Raw genomic sequence first — 17,899 nt, forward strand, 5'->3', positions numbered from 1 at the left:
ACTTCCCCCTGCTGAGCATGCCAAAGGTCGGACTCCACTGTCTGCAAGCCGAATCTGGCTGAGCATCTTGTCCCTCGCAGGGTGCCTGGAAGCCAGCAAGTTCCTTATTCACACAACATCTCAAAGTAGCCTCCATCGCTGGAGGTTTTGGAAAAATAGATTGGAAGAACCATTTGACTGGGATGGTGTAAGGCAGGGCTCTTCCAACTTGGCCCTTTTATGACTTGTGGACTTCAACTCCCAGAATTCCCCAGCCAGGCACGCGTGCCTGGCTGAGGAATTCTGGGAGTTGAAGTCCACAAGTCATAAAAGGGCCAAGTTGGAAGAGCCCTGGTATAAGGACTCCCAGCCTTGAGCAAGGGGTTGGATTAGATGACCTCCAAGGTCCCTTCCAACTCTGCGATTCTAGCCTCTTTAAAGCCTGGTCTTAGTCCACAGCTGTCCTCTCCTTTCTTGCAACCTGCCCTGGGCCTCTGGCTGGGGTGAGAGACCCCACTCTCTTGAACTCAGGGCAGCTGTCTTGCTCCACCCCCACCCGGCTGGGAGGCTGATCCTGGAAAGAACCCCCCCCCCTCTCCTCTTCAATCAAACCCTGCCTGTTCCAAATGGATGGACTTTGTGCAAGTGAAGAAGCCTTAAAGAGGATCTACACCATTGAGTGTCTCGTTCCCTGAAGGTCTGGTGGCCGCGGCAAACACAGGAGCCCACCCAGGGGCAAACCCACAAACCAGCCTGTGGCAACCACATCCAGTCTTGTGGCCATTTGGATGAGGCTGCCTGCTGTCCATGTCCGCCCACCCCCTCCTGCCCACCCAAGACCAGCTCCATAGTGGTGCCTGGCTGGTGTCAGGAGGTGGATTTTCTTGTGCTGGTTTGCAAGGAAACCAAATCCCCCCCCCCCAGTCCCTAAAGTCTGCCTTTGGTCTTCTTTGGGGGAAAAGCAAGCAGGGTGCCCAGAAAGCTGCCCCTTTTGGGTGCCAGGGCTCCTTCAGGGTTGAAAGTCCAGCAGCCAATGAATGCCATCTGCCTCTACAGGACACACCAATCTCTATGCTGGGGGTCCTCAAACTTGGCCAATTTAAGACTTGTGGACTTCAACTCCCAGAATTCCCCAGCCAGTCCTGCTGGCTGGGGAATTCTGGGAGCTGAAGTCCACAAGTCTTAAAGTGGCCAAGTTTGAGGACCCCTGCTCTATTGCCAATGTTTCCCTGTCCTTTGCTTGTTGGCATTTGGCTGTCCCAGCCAGGGGGCTCTGTAAGAGGCAGCAATGATGGTATTGTTGGTGGGGGGGGGTCCTCAGCCCTCTGGCCAGGGAATCCCTCTGGCCAAGGCTCCGAGCAGAACCCAAGACACCTTCTACACCCAAGGAGGGTTTACATTGCCCAAGATTCATTTAAAAAACCCCAACATTTGAAATTTAATTCTCTGAACCAAACCAAGCGCAGATGTATCCACACACACACACACACACACGCAGCCCCACAACTGGCATATGGGGAGATCCTGGGTCAATGTCTCTGCTCTGCCAGGCTGTCCTCCCCCCCCCCCCGGTGCCAAAAGCAGTTGCCGGGGTCCCGCCAGGCTGGTCTCTCTCTCTCTCAGCACGGCCATCCCGAGGAGTCTTGGTTCCTCCAGTCTGCAGAGCTTCAGTTTCAGGGGAGAGACAGGGGTGCCCAGAGCAAGGCTCAGCCAACAGCACCCCTTTTCCAAGCAGCTGCTCCCCGGTTCTCCCTTCCCACAAGGAGCCCCTGACGAGTTTAAAACCGGCAGACTCTGGCAGGCAGTCTGCTTGCAGGAGAGGGTTGGGACTGGCTGGGCCAAGTTCCAGTAGATAAGCAGCAGGTCCAAGGTGGCTGGGGAGGGCAGGGTGCCTGGGTCCTGTGCCCTGGAGAATCAACAGCAGCTGCAGTGGGTGAGGTCCATGATTCCCTGGCTGGGAGAGGAGGCTGATCTGCCAAGGGGAGGCAGAGCTGTGCTACAAGATCTGAGCTTCTGCAGAGGGAGAGAGAGGAGAGAGAAGCTGGTCAAGCGAGAATAAAAACCAACATTTGTATTGGATAATACTGTTGGAAGGTGCCTTGGAGGTCTTCTAGTCCAACCCCCTGCTCAAGCAGGAGACCCTGTACTAGGGGTTCTTCAAACCTGGCCCTTTTACGACTTGTGGACTTCAACTCCCAGAATTCCTTAGCCAGGCACGCTGGCTGATTACTTCTGGGAGTTGAAATCCACAAGTCATAAAAGGGCGAAGTTGGAAGACCCCTGCCCTTATACCAGAGGTAGGCAACTTTGGCTCTTTTATGACTCGTGGACTTCAACTCCCAGAATTCCTGAGCCAGCTGTGCTGTGCTGGCTCAGGAATTCTGGGAGTTGAAGTCCACGAATCATAAAAGAGCCAAGGTTGCCTACCCCTGCCTTATACCATTCCGGACAAATGGCTGTCCACTCTCTTCTGGAAAACCTCCAGGGATGGAGCACCCACAACTTCTGGGGGCAAGCTGTGCTTGGATTTCTCCCAGGACAGACAGCTTATCACCAACTGGATCCCCAGAATTCCCAGCCTACTTCAGCTCAGGCACCCCACTTGCCTTGTGTAGTAGACAAAGGCAACTTTGGCCCACAACACATCTGGATCCCTGGGAGGCTCTTTAGGGAGCGTGCAGCATTAATTTCTTGACTGGCCAGCTCCATTATCTCTGGCCTGAACAGACCTCCAAACGTAACGGGATTAAAAACGATTCACAACAGCCATCACTCAGGCTCCGGAGAACACGGCCATGAGCCATGGAAAACTTCAATCCACAGCACCGGAAGGCTGAAACACGCTTCCAATGGATCGGGTCCCACCCAAAGGAGTTGTTACCACTGATTTGATAGCAATAGAAGAGAATATTTGCCGTTCAGGGTTGAAATGAGGGCTCCTTGGTGCTCTCTGAGCTGGGTGGCTTTCTTGGAGATGTTTCAGGACCCAACTAGGTAACATCATCAGTGCTAGAAGGACAAGGGTTTTTTTTCTCTTTGTTTAATACAGGGGTCTTCAAACTTGACCCTTTTATGACTTGCGGACTTCAACTCCCAGAATTCCTCAGCCAGGCACACGTGCCTGGCTGAGGAATTCTGGGAGTTGAAGTCCGCAAGTCATAAAAGGGCCAAGTTTGAAGACTCCTGGTTTAATATAGACCCTGATTTGATTATCCTCCATGATCCTGAAGACTCCTGGTTTAATATAGACCCTGATTTGATTATCCTCCATGATCCTGTGCCCTGGAGGATCCAAATTGTTCCCTGCACAGGACCAGAACCACCTCCTTGAGGGAGTCCCACCAACTGAGGCGGGGAGGGTTGTCGTCCCCCCCCCCCCGCCGGAAGAGGCCCAGGCTGTACTCACTTGGCAAGGCCTTGAGGTGGGTGGCAGCTGCAAGCAGGTCCTGGTGTTTGTCTGCCTCTTTGCTCTGCTTCTTTGCCCGGATCCTTTCCACAGAAAGAGAGGAAGAGAGAGAGAGAGGAAGAGAGGGAGGGAGGGAGGGAGGGAGGGAGGGAGAGAGAGAGAGAGAGAGAGAGAGAGAGAGAGAGAGAGAGAGAGAGAGAGAGAGAGAGAGAGAGAGAGAGATGGAGGTCCTCCAACAGGTCCCAAGGTGCTTTTCCCAAAAAGGCAACTGGACTTTCTTGGCGTTTTCTTTGAAAACGTTTCGCTTCTCATCCAAGAACCAAAGAAGCTTCTTGGACGAGAAGCAAATCATATTCAAGGGGGAAAAAAAAAAAACCTAGCACAGGGGTGTCAAACTCAATTTCATTGAGGGCCGCATCAGCATTGCGATTGCCCTCAGGGGGCCGGATGGGTGTGGCCAGGGTGGGTGCAGCCTACTGGGTGGGTGTGGATGGAGTTGGGTGGCCTACTGGGTGGGCGTGGCCAGCTCTACATCGCTCGCGTCAAGGGTGCCTGTGGGGGCCTGGGCAGGAGTGGGACAGATCTGAGGGTCTCTGGCAGAAGGGTGGGACCAGGGCAAGCACCAAAGCATGGTCCATTTCTTCATTTCTCACAAAAGGTGACACCTCCCCAGCATGCACCCAGGAGGTGGGGCTGACGTGGCAGGGGCTAGTTCCTTGCTGTTTCCAGACAGCCTTGTGGAGCTAAGACTGAATGCGTTTCAGCATAAATGGCCACCACAAAATTGTACACTGACTCCCGGCTGGCCTGGGCCAGGGCCAAGGCAGAGGGGGCTGTTCCCTCACTATTTCCAGGATGGCTTCGCGGGCCACATGAAACCACTCTGCGAGCCGCATCCAGCCCCTGGGCCTTGTGTTTGACATGTCTGCTGTAAGACCAGGGAAGAAGACCATTGGCAGGAGGGGGGGGGTCTTTCAGACAGCAAACGTGGACAGCAAATCCCACATTCTCAAGAAATGCCTGAGGAGGAGAAGCTACAAGGCTTCCCCCCCTATTTGACTTTCTATCTCTGAACAGGGTGCCCCACAATTGCTACCAAGGAGAAGCTGCACAGTTCCCCCCCCAACTGACTGCCACTGGACGGGGTGCCCCCCAATTGCTGCCAATTCTGCCCCCCTCCCAGTCAATCCACTGCTGCTGAGGTCCTTCTCTGTGGCTTCCTTCAAGAATAAACATCACTGCCAGCCTATAGCAGAACGACACAAAAGGCGGGTGTTCCTTCACAACTAGCCAGGTTGCAAGGCAGAAAGCAATGCCCAGAAAGAGGCTTCTTTTTTGGGGGGGGGGAAGGGAGGAGCCTCACTGTTCCTCTCAGGCCATGTGGGGGGGCTGAATGGTGGTGCGGGTTGCCCGGAGTCCTGGGCAGCAGAGGTCAAATGCCCAGCCTGGCCCTCGAGTACCCGCGGCACCAAGCCGAGCCCCACTTCCCCAAGGGGGCGCCCAGATGCATTTACCTCCTCCTGAAGGCTGCTGCTGCTGTGCTTGCTCTCCTTAGCCAGGTTGCTCATGATGGGTACGAGGGCAAAGTCAGAGGAGGCCCATTCCCTCTCCATGGGAGGAGACCTGGCTTTGTATCCAAAGCTTCCTTAGCAATAGGATGGGAGACCCCACAGGATAGGCCAGGAGGAGGGCAAGGGGATGTGAAAGGGCAGCAGGGCAGGACTAAGGCAGGAGTTCCCTCAGACCCTCTCCCTCCTTTCCTTCCTTCCTTCCTTCCTTCCTTCCTTCCTTCCTTCCTTCCTTCCTTCCTTCCTTCCTTCCTTCCTTCCTTCCTTCCCTCCCTGCCTCCTTCCTTCCTTCCTTCCTTCCTTCCTTCCTTGCTTTCCTCCCTCCCTCCCTCCCTCCCTCCCTCCCTTCCTTCCTTCCTTCCTAAGTACAAAGTGGTGGGAAAATATTTGAGATGAGGGAGGGAGAAAAACAAGCCAGGGCCAAGGCAGCGGGGGCTGTTTCCCTCACTGTTGCCAGGATGGCTTCGCGGGCCACATGAAACCACTTCGCGGGCCTCATCCGGCCCCCGGGCCTTGTGTTTGACATGTCTGCCCTAGAAGGTCCAGTTGCCTTTTGGAAAAGCACCTTTGAGACAATCATGACCTGGATGACAGAATCTCCACAGACGTCCTCTTAGAAGCTTTGTCCCACCAGACCGAGGCTCCTTGCCCAGTCTAGTGAGCAAGTACACACTCCAGCCCGGCCACCCGCTCTCCAGGTTTTCCACCTACCACACCAGGAAGGCAAACAGCAGCAGGGCCATCAGGGCAAAGAAGGCGACGATGCCAAGAGACACCAGCGTTGCTACCTTCTCCATGGAGTCACCGTGCCCTGCTGGGGACAGAAGACATCCCTGAGCTCCGTCCCCCTGCGGGCACCTGCCAGATGTCACCCTCCCCCTTGCAAGTCGAGGGCAGAGGTGCTGGGGGCCCAATCCAGACCATGCCAGCAAAAGGGGGCTGGAGACTCCCAGTCTCTTAGCTGCAGGGCCACACACACATAGCAATGGGAGCACTTTTGCCTGGGAGATCTAAAGATCTTTGCAGGGATCTTAATTCTTCAAAGCAAATATCCTGGGTTGGAAGAGCGAGCATCGGCACCCTGGCCTTGCGCTCCATGCTGACCTCGGCTTCGGGCCTCCCACATACCGACTGGCTCGTTGTCGGGGGACAGAGAGGGCTCCTCGGCGGGTGGGTCCAGCTCAACGGTGTCCGGAGCAGCTTCGCTGGGCTCAGCAACCTGTCCTGCAGGAGGGAAACCCCAAATTGGACAGCTTGAGAAAATGCAAGGTGGGGGGCACAGTTCTCCCCACTGCCTGACCCATGGTTAAGTGTAGAGCAGGGGAAGGCAACTATAGTAACTTTAGGACCTGTGGACTTCAACTCCCAGAATGCCTGATGGTAACTTTAGGACCTGTGGACTTCAACTCCCAGAATGCCTGACGGCAACTTTAAAACTTGTGGACTTCAACTCCCAGAATGCCTGACGGCAACTTTAGGACTTGTGGAATTCAACTCCCAGACTTCTTGATGGCAACTTTAGGACTTGTGGACTTCAACTCCCAGAATGCCTGATGGTAACTTTAGGACTTGTGGACTTCAACTCCCAGAATGCCTGATGGCAACTTTAGGACCTGTGGACTTCAACTCCCAGAATGCCTGATGGTAACTTTAGCACTTGTGGACTTCAACTCCAGAATTCCCGGCCCAGCACAGGTCTTAAAGTTGCATAGTTGCCCACCCCTGGTGTAGAGACGGAGAAGGTCAACCAATACCCACAAAGGGGCCCCAGAGCAATCACACCAGGCCCAGAATCCCCAACCCGGTGGCCCCACAGATCTGGACCCCTCCACCCTCAGCAGAGGCTCCTGCTTTCTGCAACTCTTCATCTACTTTGGGTTCAAAAACAGCTCTCGTTGCATCCTTTCAACCCAAAATGCCAACGAGAAGGAATATCCGGCCAGCCCTGGAAGCACCAAGCTGCGTCTTCCAAGGACTCATTTTTCAGATGGAAAAATGCAAGGGAATGGGAAAAAAAAAAGAAGGTAGCTGGGAATGCTCTGCAATGCCCCCCCCTCCTGCCACCCACTCTCTTTTCAGAAAAATGGAAAGAAGTTAAACTTTGCAAAGCTGCCTTAATACTTTCTTTTGGCGTGACGGATGCACTGAAAAGGTTAGGGAAAATATTTCCATATTGCTATCCAGCCCCAAAAGAGGCCACAAGCAGACTTTGCGATCAGACTCTTGATCAGCTCCAAGTGTTACAGCCTCAGGACTCAGAGAAAGCCCCCCACAGTCCCCCCCAGGCCGGATTTCCGCCATGAGGGTCCAAGGGAATTCTCCTGGCCTCACTGTCCCTTGAGGCTTTTAATCTTCAAAGAGTATGCATGTATGTGTTTGCGCATAGGTGTGCATTTGCTAACATAAAACCCCAAGGCCGGAAGGGACCTTGGTGGTCTTCTAGTCCATCCCTCCGCTCAAGGCAGGGGAACCTTACGCCATCCTGGTCAAATGGTCTATTTTTGGTATAGGGTCTCCTACTTGAGTAAGGGGTTGGACTAGAACAGGGCTTTTCAACCAGTGGTACGGGTACCACCTGTGGTACATTGGCACCTGGCAGGTGGTACGCGAGCACCCTAGAAAAGTGGTAGCGGGGGAGGGGAATGAGCTGAACCAGTGGCAGCACTGCACAAGCCTGAGCAAGAGATGGTTGAAGCTGCAGGGCTGTCAGGGCTCAGCGGAAGTGCCAGGATCAGAGACAGACTCCCGCTGGAGCTCGGCGCTGATCCTGGCGCTTCTGCTGAGCCCAGAAGAAGCGCCAATCAGCTGGAATGTTGCAGCATCCCCAGGGTCTTGTGATTTACATTCAGATGCTTGGCAACTGATTCATATTTATGACGGTCACAGTGTCCCAGGGTCATGTGAAGTGACCAAAACCTGCTGCAACCACCCAGCAGACGGGAAAAATAAAAACCAAACAACCCCCACCCCATTCCCACTGCCAATCCTCAACAGAAATGCTCACAACAATGAAAACCTCGGACAGGAGGAAGAGCGCCGCTGGGTGGGCAGGCAGGTGTCTTGCCTGTCTGTGGGTTGGGGGCACTTTTTTCAGTGCCATTGTAAGTTCGAACAGTCACTAAGCGAACTGTTGTAAGTCAAGGACTACCTGTACTTTATCACTTTTTTCCTTTTCTTTTTTTTTTGTGATCATCAAGTTTTAGACACCTTGCTAGGCGACTGGTGGTACTCAGATATTGCCATATCCTAAAAATGGTACAATGGGTGAAAAGGTTGAAAAGCCCTGGACTAGATGATCTCAAAGGACCCTTCCAACTCTGTTATTCTTTAAAAAAAAACCCACTGATGGAGCACCCACAACCCCAGGACAGTTGTCATGCAACAGCTTGGCCGCAGCATTATCCATCTCTGCAAACACAGGCAGTCCTAGACTTACAGCTGTTCATTTAGTGCAGTGTTTCTCAACCTTGACAATTTTAAGGCATGTGGACTTCAACTCCCAGAATTCCACAGCCAGCATTGCTGGCTGTGGAATTCTGGGAGTTGAAGTCCACATGCCTTAAAATTGTCAAGGTTGAGAAACCCTGATTTAGTGATTGTTCGAAGTTACAACAGCACTGAAAAAACTGACATGGGGACCATTTTTCACACTTACGACATTGCAACATTTTCCCCAGGGTCACGGGATCAAAATCAGGATGCTTGGCCACTGACTCCTATTTATGACGGTTGCAATGTCCCCGGCTCACTTTTGCCACCTTCCGACACGCAAAGTCAACGGGGAAGAAACCGGATTCGCTTAACAACCGGGTGGCGAACTTGACAACTGCAGTGGTTCCCTTAAAACGGTGCCAAGAAAGGGTGTAAAACGGGGCAAAACTCGCTGAACAAAGGTCTCGTTTAGCAACCGAAATTTGGGGCGCCGTTGTAGTTCTAAGTCCAGGGTCACCTGTAGGTCTCCTATTTTAACGTCGACCCGAGATTTAGTCCCCACCTCGCCCCACCTCAACCCTTTCCCCCCTGCCCTGTTCTTCTCCCCCCGTTCCCCCCCCCCAAGTGGTGCCCTTTCCCTGCCCTTACCAGCAGCCGGCCAGCCTCGTGCCTCTGGGCTCCACTCGCTCCAGCTGCCAGCATCCAGGAAGTCCTTGGCGCTCACCTGGACCGCGTGCTCCAGGCCCATCAGGGCGTCCGTGATCACCTCGGACAGGTTGCTCGTCTCCACCTGCCGAGCCAGGAGGCGGCTCCCGTCAGCCCATCCGCTGACCCCAGCCGGCCGTAGACTCTGCTGACGTGGGGGGTCTGAGCAGAACCGACTGCCCCCCTCCACCAGCCACCCCAAATGCATAGGGCACATTCCGGGAAGGACAGACAGGATTCTTGTGCAAGCACGGGGTCCCCCGTGTTCGAGACCCCCCCACACACACCTAAACCCCACTCCACTCACCATTGACCAGGAGCTGTGAAAGACCGGCCGGTAGCGCACCCGGAAGTGGAGCTGGAAGGAAGGCTCTTTGGGCCAAGAGGAGGGGTATGCCCAGCTGACGTGCAGCCGCCGGGGGGCCAGGGGCACCGGCTCCACCCGTACATGCTCTGGAGGATCTGGCTTGGCTGGAGGGGAGGCAGAGGAGAGGAGCTGAGACCCTGGAGGGGGAACAAGCCAGCCCCCTCCCCATGCCTTTCCCCATTCTCTGGGCCCAAACTCCGTTTGACTGGGAACGTTGAGGAACCATCTCAGCCTTGTAGGACTGACCCACCCCACCTCCCCTGGCAGAGGAGTCCAGCAGCAGGCCCCATCAGCCAGGGTGTATCTGGTGGTGGTGGTGGGGTCTCCAGGAGATGGTCCTTCTCTACTGTGGCTCCTGCCCTTTGGGACATCAAGGTGAGGTCATCCCCAGCCCTCCTCACCAGAGAAGAGCCCGAAGACCTGGATCTGCCTGGCTGGCTTGGGGCTCCAATGGAGGGGGTTTTCACATGGGGGGTCTTGCGATTAATAACAGATCCCCCCTACCCCAGCTCAGCCTATTCCAGTGATGGCGAACCTTTTAGAGACCGGGTGCCCAAACTGCAACCCAAAACCCGCTTATTTATTTCTGGATGCCAGGTGGGCGTGACCCAGTGGGTGGGCGTGGCTGTAGTGGTCATGGCAGACAGAGTGGGTGTGGCCAAGGTGGGCGTGGTCACCTTGATGTTGCTCGTGGGGACGGACGCCTGTGGGGGCTGAGCAGGGATCGGGGAGATCCAGGGGGTCTCTGGCAGGTGGGATGGTGGGCAGGAGGCCAGGTGAGGCAGGGCAGGGGTGCCATTGTTGCAGGGCAAGGTGAGGCAGGGACCGGGGTGGCCGCTGCCTGACACCATCACCCCCCCCCCACACAGGCTAGCGAGCGCACAGGGGCTGACAGTGTCCATCAGCAGCCACAGCCTGCTGGCCCCTCGACTGGTGCACTCTGGGGCTCTGCAGCCCGCCCCCAGAAGTTTGTCTGAGCTGGATGGATAGCCGACAGCTGAGGCGGCAATGCAGTGGGTCGTGCCCAGGAAAAGGAGAGCATGCAAGGCCAGGAGGGATGGGACGGGGGGAGGGAAACTAGTCATGCTGGGATGCATCTGACCATGTGGGACCTCAGCGAGTTAGCGGGCAGCTGGTTGAAGAGGGACGGTTGCCATCTTTGGGGCATGGCATGTGTGCCCACAGAGAGGGCTCTGAGTGCCGCCTCTGGCACGCGTGCCATAGGTTCGCCACCACCGGTCTATTCCCTCCCTCCCTATCTTTTAGCTTTATTCATAGCCGATCATTTGTATTTTCATAATGTTTTACTCCAATTATATGCATACAGGTAGTCCTCGACTTGCAACGGTTCCTTCTGTGACTGTTCAAAGTTATAGCAGCACTGGAAAAAGCGACTTATGACCGTTTTTCACACTTACGGCCATCGCAGTGTCCCCGTGGCCGTGTGATCAACATTCAGATGCTTGGCAAGCGACTCACGTTTATGACGGCTGCAGTATCCCGTTTTGCGAAAGTCAAGGGGGGGAGCCAGAATCACTTAACAACCATGTGACTCACTTAAGAACTGCAGTGAATTCACTTAACAACAAGCACAAATCTCTTAACAACTGCCTCGCTTAGCAAAGGAAATTTGGGGCTCAAATGTGCTCATAAGTCGAGGACTATCTGTAAAGCAAAAGGAAGCTGAAGGAGCACATAATAAGCCCAGGGGTGGCTTCATTTAGCAACTGCTTCACTTAATGACTGGGTGGCTGGTCACTAAATGAGGACAGTCCACAAAGAGCCCCTTCCTTTCTAAGACAGCCTGGGTGCTCCTCCCCCAACGGGCGGGGCTTACTGATGCTGTGGGCGATGATGTCCAGGAGAGAGAAGCTGGAGCCCAGGGGGTTCACCTCCGTCACGTTCACACGGTAGGAGCTCCAGAACTGGGACTTGCTGACAGTGCAGGAGAAAGGGAGGGCAGGATCCTGGACACACAGACCCACATTGCTGACCCGGGATCTGCTTGCACAAAGGGAAGAGAAAGCGTTTGTCCTGAAAGCTCTTGGCCAAGGGGAAAATAGGACATAAACTCCCATAATCCCCAACCACAAACCAACATGCCGGGGGAAAAAAGTCTACACAAACTGATGAAGTTAGAAAAACTAGGGAAACTCAACATTAAGAAAACTAAGATCATGGCATCTGTCCCTCTCAATTCCTGGCAAATAGATAGGGGAGGTAGTGACAGATTTTATCTTCCTGGGCTCCAAGATCACCTCAGATGGAGACTGCAGCCAAGAAATTAGAAGACGCTTGCTCCTGGGGAGGAAAGCTATGGCAAATCTAGACAGCATCCTAAAAAGCAGAGACATCACCCTGCCAACAAAAGTGCGTATAGTCAAGGCCATGGTTTTCCCAGTTGCAATGTATGGCTGTGAAAGGTGGACCATAAGAAAGGCTGAGCGCCAAAGAATGGAGGCCTTTGAACTCTGGTGCTGGAGAAGACTCCTGCGAGTCCCTTGGACTGCAAGGTGTTCAAACCGGTCAGTCCTAGAAGAGATCAACCCTGACTGCTCTTTAGAAGGCCAGATCCTGAAGTTGAAACTCAAGTCCTTTGGCCACCTAATGAGAAGGAAGGACTCCCTGGAGAAGAGCCTAATGCTGGGAAAGTTTGAGGGCAATAGAAGGGGACAACAGAGAATGAGGTGGCTGGATGGAGTCCCTGAAGCAGGAGGCGTGAGCTTCAATGGACTCCAGAAGATGGTAGAGGACAGGAAGGCCTGGAGGAACGTTTTCCATGGGGTCGCAATGGGTCGGACACGACTTTGCAACTAACAACACCGACCTTAAAAGAGAGACCAAGCAAAGGTGGGGGAAGAAAGGGGCCCTGGTGTCAGTAGTGGTCCGGGGCACTTGGCACCATCCCAAAAGCACCATCTGGAAAAGTACCCAGACCCGAGAGGAACAGAGAGAATCTCCCAACCTTGTTGTTGTTAATTGCGAAGTCGTGTCCGACCCATCGCGACCCCATGAACAACATTCCTCCACGTCTTCCTGTCCTCTACCATCTTCTGGAGTCCATTTAAGTTCACACCTACTGCTTCAGTGGCTCCATCCAGCCATCTCATTCTCTGTCGTCCCCTTCTTCTCTTGCCCTCCATCTTTCCCAGCCTTAGGCTCTTCTCCAGTGAATCCTTCCTTCTCATTAGGTGGCCAAAGTATTTGAGTTTCAACTTCAGGATCTGGCCTTCTAAAGAGCAGTCAGGGTTGATCTCCTCTAGGACTGACCGGTTTGATCGCCTTGCTGTCCAGGGGACTCGCAGGAGTCTTCTCCAGCACCAGAGTTCCAAGGCCTCAATTCTTTGGCGCTCAGCCTTTCTTATGGTCCAACTTTCACAGCCATACGTTGCAACTGGGAACCTATCATCTCCTAAATGTTGCACAGTCTGGCACAGCCCAAATCTTCCAACTCTATCATTAGCTCTCTTCGACCCTTGGGCAGAATCCAGCAAACAAAAGGACTAAATCCAGTGGAAGCTATTTGCAGTCTCGGTAAATAGCCAATTCCCAGACCCATCATAATAATGCACAATAATGATAATACGTAGTAGTGTATAATACGTTGATTGGCATCCATGCTTTCTTCCCAACAGCCACCATCAAAACGCAAGTTCTTCCATAGACAAAAAGAAATGGAAAAGCCCGTTGACTGGGTTTCCCTCCAAAGGGTGTTACGAACGGTGTTCTGATACCGCCATCCTAGGCTCTTAAACCTGGACAGCTAGTCTGGATGCAAATGGGGAAATCTGGGACCGGTGGGCAAATGTGGACTGCCAAAGGGCAGGGCCTACCTTGACTTGTCAGTTCCGGGCGGCTGTTTCATCCTGGGAAATGAGAAAAAGGAAATGAGAACGAGAAGCAGAAAGAGGGGTGATCCAACTGGATCCCCCCCACCCCTGGGCATCCAGAAGAAACGCAGGACCTTTTACCCCAGTACCCCAACTGGCCATCCCTGAGTCCAGGCAACCTCACCCCAGAGCCAGCAAAGGAGAGCAAATCGCATCTGATAAAGCAGGGGTTCTCAACCTTGGCAACTTTAAGACTTGTGGACTTCAACTCCCAGAATTCCCCAGCCAGCAGGACTGGCTGGGGAATTCTGGGAGTTGAAGTCCACAAGTCTTAAAGTTGCCAAGGTTGAGAACCCCTGTGATAAAGGCTGCCTCTTCTATTCCCACGAGGCTGAAAGGGCCAGCTGGGCTGTATCTGCCTCCTTTGGCTAATAAACCAAGCAGAGGGTCCCTGCTCCGCCCACCTTAATACAAGCCTGGTGAAAGTGCCCCATTGGTCTATTGTGAGCTCAAAATCCTCATGGTCTTGCTTATCATGGCCCTACTCCACTCAAGAGGCCTTTCCCCCATGCGCTGCTGTGGTGAAGACAGTAATCCTTAAGCCAGTGGTGGCGAACCTATGGCACGTGTGCCAGAGGCGGCATTCAGAGCCCTCTCTGTGGGCACATGCACCATGCCCTGGAGATGGCAACCGTCCCTCTTCAACCAGCCGTCCACTAACTCACCAAGCTCCCATGTGGCCGGATGCATCCCAGTATGGCTGGTTTCTCTCCCCCCGTCCCATCCCTCCTGGCCTCGCATGCTCTCCTTTTCCTGCATCGTGGAACCCACTGCATCGCCTCCTCAGCTGTCGGCCGGCCGTCCAGCTCGGAGGCGGCTTCTCTGAACTGCTGGTGGTGGGCTGCAGAGCCCCAGAATGCACCAGCTGAGGGGCTGGCAGGCTGTGGCTGCTGACGGACACTGTCGGCCCCCATGTGCCCGCTGGCCTCTGTGTGCGGGGGCCAATGGTGTCAGACAGCAGCCGCCCCGGCCCCTGCCTCGCCTTGCCCCGCGGCAATGGCACCTCCACCCTGCCTTGCCTTGCTTCACCCTGCAGGATGAGCCTCCTGCCCACCGCCCCACCTGCCAGAGACCTTCTGAATCTCCCCTAACCCTGCCCGGCCCTCATAGGCGTCCCTTCCCACGAGCAACGATGACCACGCCCACCTTGGCCACACCCACCCAGTCTGCCATGACCACCCAGTGGGCCATGCCCGCCCAGCACCCGGCGACAAATAAGTGGGTTTTGGGTTGCAGTTTGGGCATTCGGGCTCTAAAAGGTTCGCCATCACTGCCTTAAGCCATCCTTCTTGCACCGTGATTTCCCCGTTCAGGACTCTCTGCCGGGAGTCACAGCTCCCCTGGCCTTCCAAATTGAGGGCTGGGCTCCGCAGCCAAGGCAGAAGGTGCAGGCTGCCTCCGCCCTTGGCTGGGGAGCCCAGCTTCCCTCTGACCATCAATTTGGAAGGTGCAATGGAAACCTTCTGGAGAAGTCTTTGTTTGTTCCAAGTAAGGTTCGGGAGAGGAAACGCCTGTGGGTTCTTCCACTGGAGAGCAGGAGGATCATTAAAGAAGATGTGGAGGAAGCAAAAATGCCTTTTCTTCTTCTCCTTCTCTGCCCCTCCAGCTCCCCCTCCAACATTCTTCTTGCCCCATAGATCTAGGCCTCCCCTCCCCTTCGTAGACCCCCTTTGCAGCCCTCCTCAGCTCAGCTGACTCCTGCATGGCCCAGCCCACACTCACCGATATACAGAGAGGTGTCCCAAAGGTTCTTTTCCCAAAAGGCAAAAGGACTTCCTTGGATTTTTCCAGAAAGTCCAGAAAAATGACTTACAATTTTCTGGCCTTTCTAGTTGTCGTAAGTCAACCGGACGGTCAACTTAACACCAACTCATCAAGGAGAGAGAACGAAGGAGAAATCTCTTTAATTGTGAGAACAATTAACCAGTGCAATGGAAGTTGCCTCCAGAAGTTGTGGGTGCTCCATCGCTGGAAGTTTTCAAGAAGTGACTGGACAGCCACTTGTAGAAATGGGATAGGTCAGGGGTAGGCAACCTTGGCTCTTTTATGACTCGTGGACTTCAACTCCCAGAGTTCCTGAGCCAGCCATGCTGAGGGGAAAGGGAGAGGTTTCCAAGCTGAGCCATGGCTGGCTCAGGAATTCTGGGAGTTGAAGTCCACAAGTCATAAAAGAGCCAAGGTTGCCTACCCCTATCCTAAGTCCTCCTCTTCTAAGCGGTGAGCCTCCTAGGCCAGGGGTAGGCAGCCTTGGCTCTTTTATGACTCATGGACTTCAACTCCCAGAATTCCTGAACCAGCATGGCTCAGCTTGGAAACCTCTCCCTTTCCCCTCAGCGTGGCTGGCTCAGGAATTCTGAGAGTTAAAGTCCACGAGTCATAAAAGAGCCAAGGCTGCCTACCCGTGGACTAGGCCTACCAGTTTCTGATAATCTACTCCTGTCAGGCTTAATAGACTAGGCCAGGGGTAGGCAACCTTGGCTCTTTTATGACTCGTGGACTTCAACTCCCAGAATTTCTGAGCCAGCCACGCTGAGGGGAAAGGGAGAGGTTTCCAAGCTGAGCCATGCTGGCTCAGGAATTCTGGGAGTTGAAGTCCACGAGTCATAAAAGAGCCAAGGGTGCCTACCCCTGGTATAGGGTCTCCTGCTGGAACAGGGGGTTGGAGTAGAAGACCTCCAAGGTCCCTTCCAACTCAGTTATTTTGTCCAGTTGCCTTGGGGGAAAAGCAGCTCTGGGACAACCGTGACCTGGGTGAGGGAGGATCTCCACGGACGTACAGGTAGGTGGCAATGTATCTGGTGGGCAGGTGTGTCTCCACGCTGGGGGTCCAGAAGCAGGAGAAGTTCTCGTAGTTGGAGGCTCGGCAGGCGACGGAGGGGGGTCCAGGGAGACCTGCAGGCAAGGAGGGAGACACGGTGCTTGGCAAGGAGGGAGACCAGCACCTCTCCGGTTCCATGTGTGGCTCTCTCGCCTTATGACCACAACTGAGCCCAAAATTTCTGTTGCTCAGGGAGACGGTTGCTAAGCGAGTTTTCTCCCACTTTACAACCTTTCTTGCAGCCATCGTTACATGAATCACCACAGTTGTTAAGTTAGGAACACAGTTGTTAAGTGAATCTGGATTCCCCATTTGCCTTTGCTTGTCAGAAGGTTGCAAAAGGGGATCACGTGACTCCGGGACACTAAATAGGAGTCAACTGCCAAGTGTCTCAATTTTGATCATGTGACCATGGGGATGTTGCGACGGTCGTAAGTGTGAACAGTGGTCATAAGTTGCTTTTTTCAGTGCCATTGTTAACTTGAAACGGTCACTAAAGGAACTACCTTACCCGCCCGCAGTTCACCACTTGGTTGCTTCTCCCTTAACCTGCAGAAGCTCAGAGTGCCCCCCCCTCCCCACCCAGGCATGCATCACTCCCTCCCACAGGAGACCCACACTTACGGCCGACTCTGAGCGCAACGGAGCCCAGGAGAAGCCCGCTGCCATCCTGGCAGCTGTAGATGCCTTCCGAGGAGAGGTCCACGTGGCTCAAGAGCAGCTGGCCCTGCTGGATGCTGGAGTCCGTGGGCAGCCCGGAGCCCCCACTCCGCTGCCATCCACTCGTGGAGCTGAAGACAGAAGAGTTGCTGTAAGACAGGGGTGTCAAATTCAATTTCATTGAGGGCCGCATCAGCATTGTGGTTGGCCTCAGGGGGGGACTGGGTGGTGTGGCCAGGGTGGGTGCGGCCTTCTGGGTGGTTGTGGATGGAGTGGGTGTGGCCTACTGGGTGGGCATGGCCAGCTCTACATCGGTCACGTCAAGGGGGCCTGGGCAGGAGTGGGACAGAACTGAACGTCTCTGGCAGAAGCGGGTGGGACCAGGGCAAGCGCCAAGGGATGGTCCATTTCTTCATTCCTCACAAAGGGTGACACCTCCCCAGCATGCACCCAGGGGGCGGGGCCAACGCGGCAGGGCTGGTTCCTCGCTGTTCCAGACGGCCTTGTGGAGCTAAGACTGAATGGTTTCAGCATAGATGGCCACCACAAAATTGTACATTGGTTCCCGGCCAGCCTGGGCCAGGGCCAAGGCAGCGGGGGCCGTTCCCTCACTGTTTCCAGGATGGCTTCGCAGGCCACATGAAACCACTTCGCAGGCCCCATCCGGCCCCCGGGCCTTGTGTTTGACATGTTTGCTGTAAGACCAGGGAAGAAGACCATTGGCAGGAGGGGGGGGGGTCTTTCAGACAGCAAACCTGGACAGCAAATCCCACATTCTCAAGAAACGCCTGAGGAGGAGAAACTGCAAGGTTTCCTCCCCCCATTTGTCTTCCTATCTCTGAACGGGGTGACCCACAATTGCTACCAAGGAGAAGCTGCACAGTTCCCCCCCCAATTGATTGCCACTGGACGGGGTGCCCCCCAATTGCTGCCAATTCTGCCCCCCTCCCAGTCAATCCACTGCTGCTGAGGTCCTTCCCTGTGGCTTCCTTCAAGAATAAACATCACTGCCAGCCTATAGCAGAATGACACAAAAGGCGGGTGTTCCTTCACAACTAGCCAGGTTGCAAGGCA

At 54.5% G+C, this 17,899-nt stretch overlaps 1 protein-coding gene across 5 annotated transcripts in view; it reads right to left on the reverse strand.

Moving 5' to 3' along the window:
• Positions 1–1,388: 1,388 nt before the first annotated feature.
• The window catches only part of IL11RA (interleukin 11 receptor subunit alpha), a 108,332-nt gene continuing 91,821 nt past the window's right edge, over positions 1,389–17,899 (reverse strand). For 3 of the 5 annotated variants that reach the window (XM_039361467.1, XM_039361468.1, XM_039361470.1), the window contains 10 exons: positions 16,790–16,974; positions 16,125–16,239; positions 13,291–13,323; positions 11,295–11,458; positions 9,398–9,561; positions 9,034–9,175; positions 6,082–6,177; positions 5,665–5,767; positions 3,386–3,468; positions 1,389–1,992 (listed from right to left, as the gene is read on the reverse strand). In XM_039361467.1, the coding sequence (XP_039217401.1) occupies positions 1,976–1,992; positions 3,386–3,468; positions 5,665–5,767; positions 6,082–6,177; positions 9,034–9,175; positions 9,398–9,561; positions 11,295–11,458; positions 13,291–13,323; positions 16,125–16,239; positions 16,790–16,974 (1,102 nt within the window). In that variant the 3' untranslated portion in view covers positions 1,389–1,975. The remainder of the gene's footprint in view (positions 1,993–3,385; positions 3,469–5,664; positions 5,768–6,081; positions 6,178–9,033; positions 9,176–9,397; positions 9,562–11,294; positions 11,459–13,290; positions 13,324–16,124; positions 16,240–16,789; positions 16,975–17,899) is intronic. The other 2 variants (XM_039361469.1, XM_039361471.1) reach the window with 2 other exon arrangements.

The sequence above is a fragment of the Crotalus tigris genome, unplaced genomic scaffold (assembly GCF_016545835.1).
Source record: "Crotalus tigris isolate CLP2741 ecotype Arizona unplaced genomic scaffold, ASM1654583v1 scf7180000019276.598803, whole genome shotgun sequence".
Taxonomy (NCBI): Eukaryota; Metazoa; Chordata; class Lepidosauria; order Squamata; family Viperidae; genus Crotalus; species Crotalus tigris.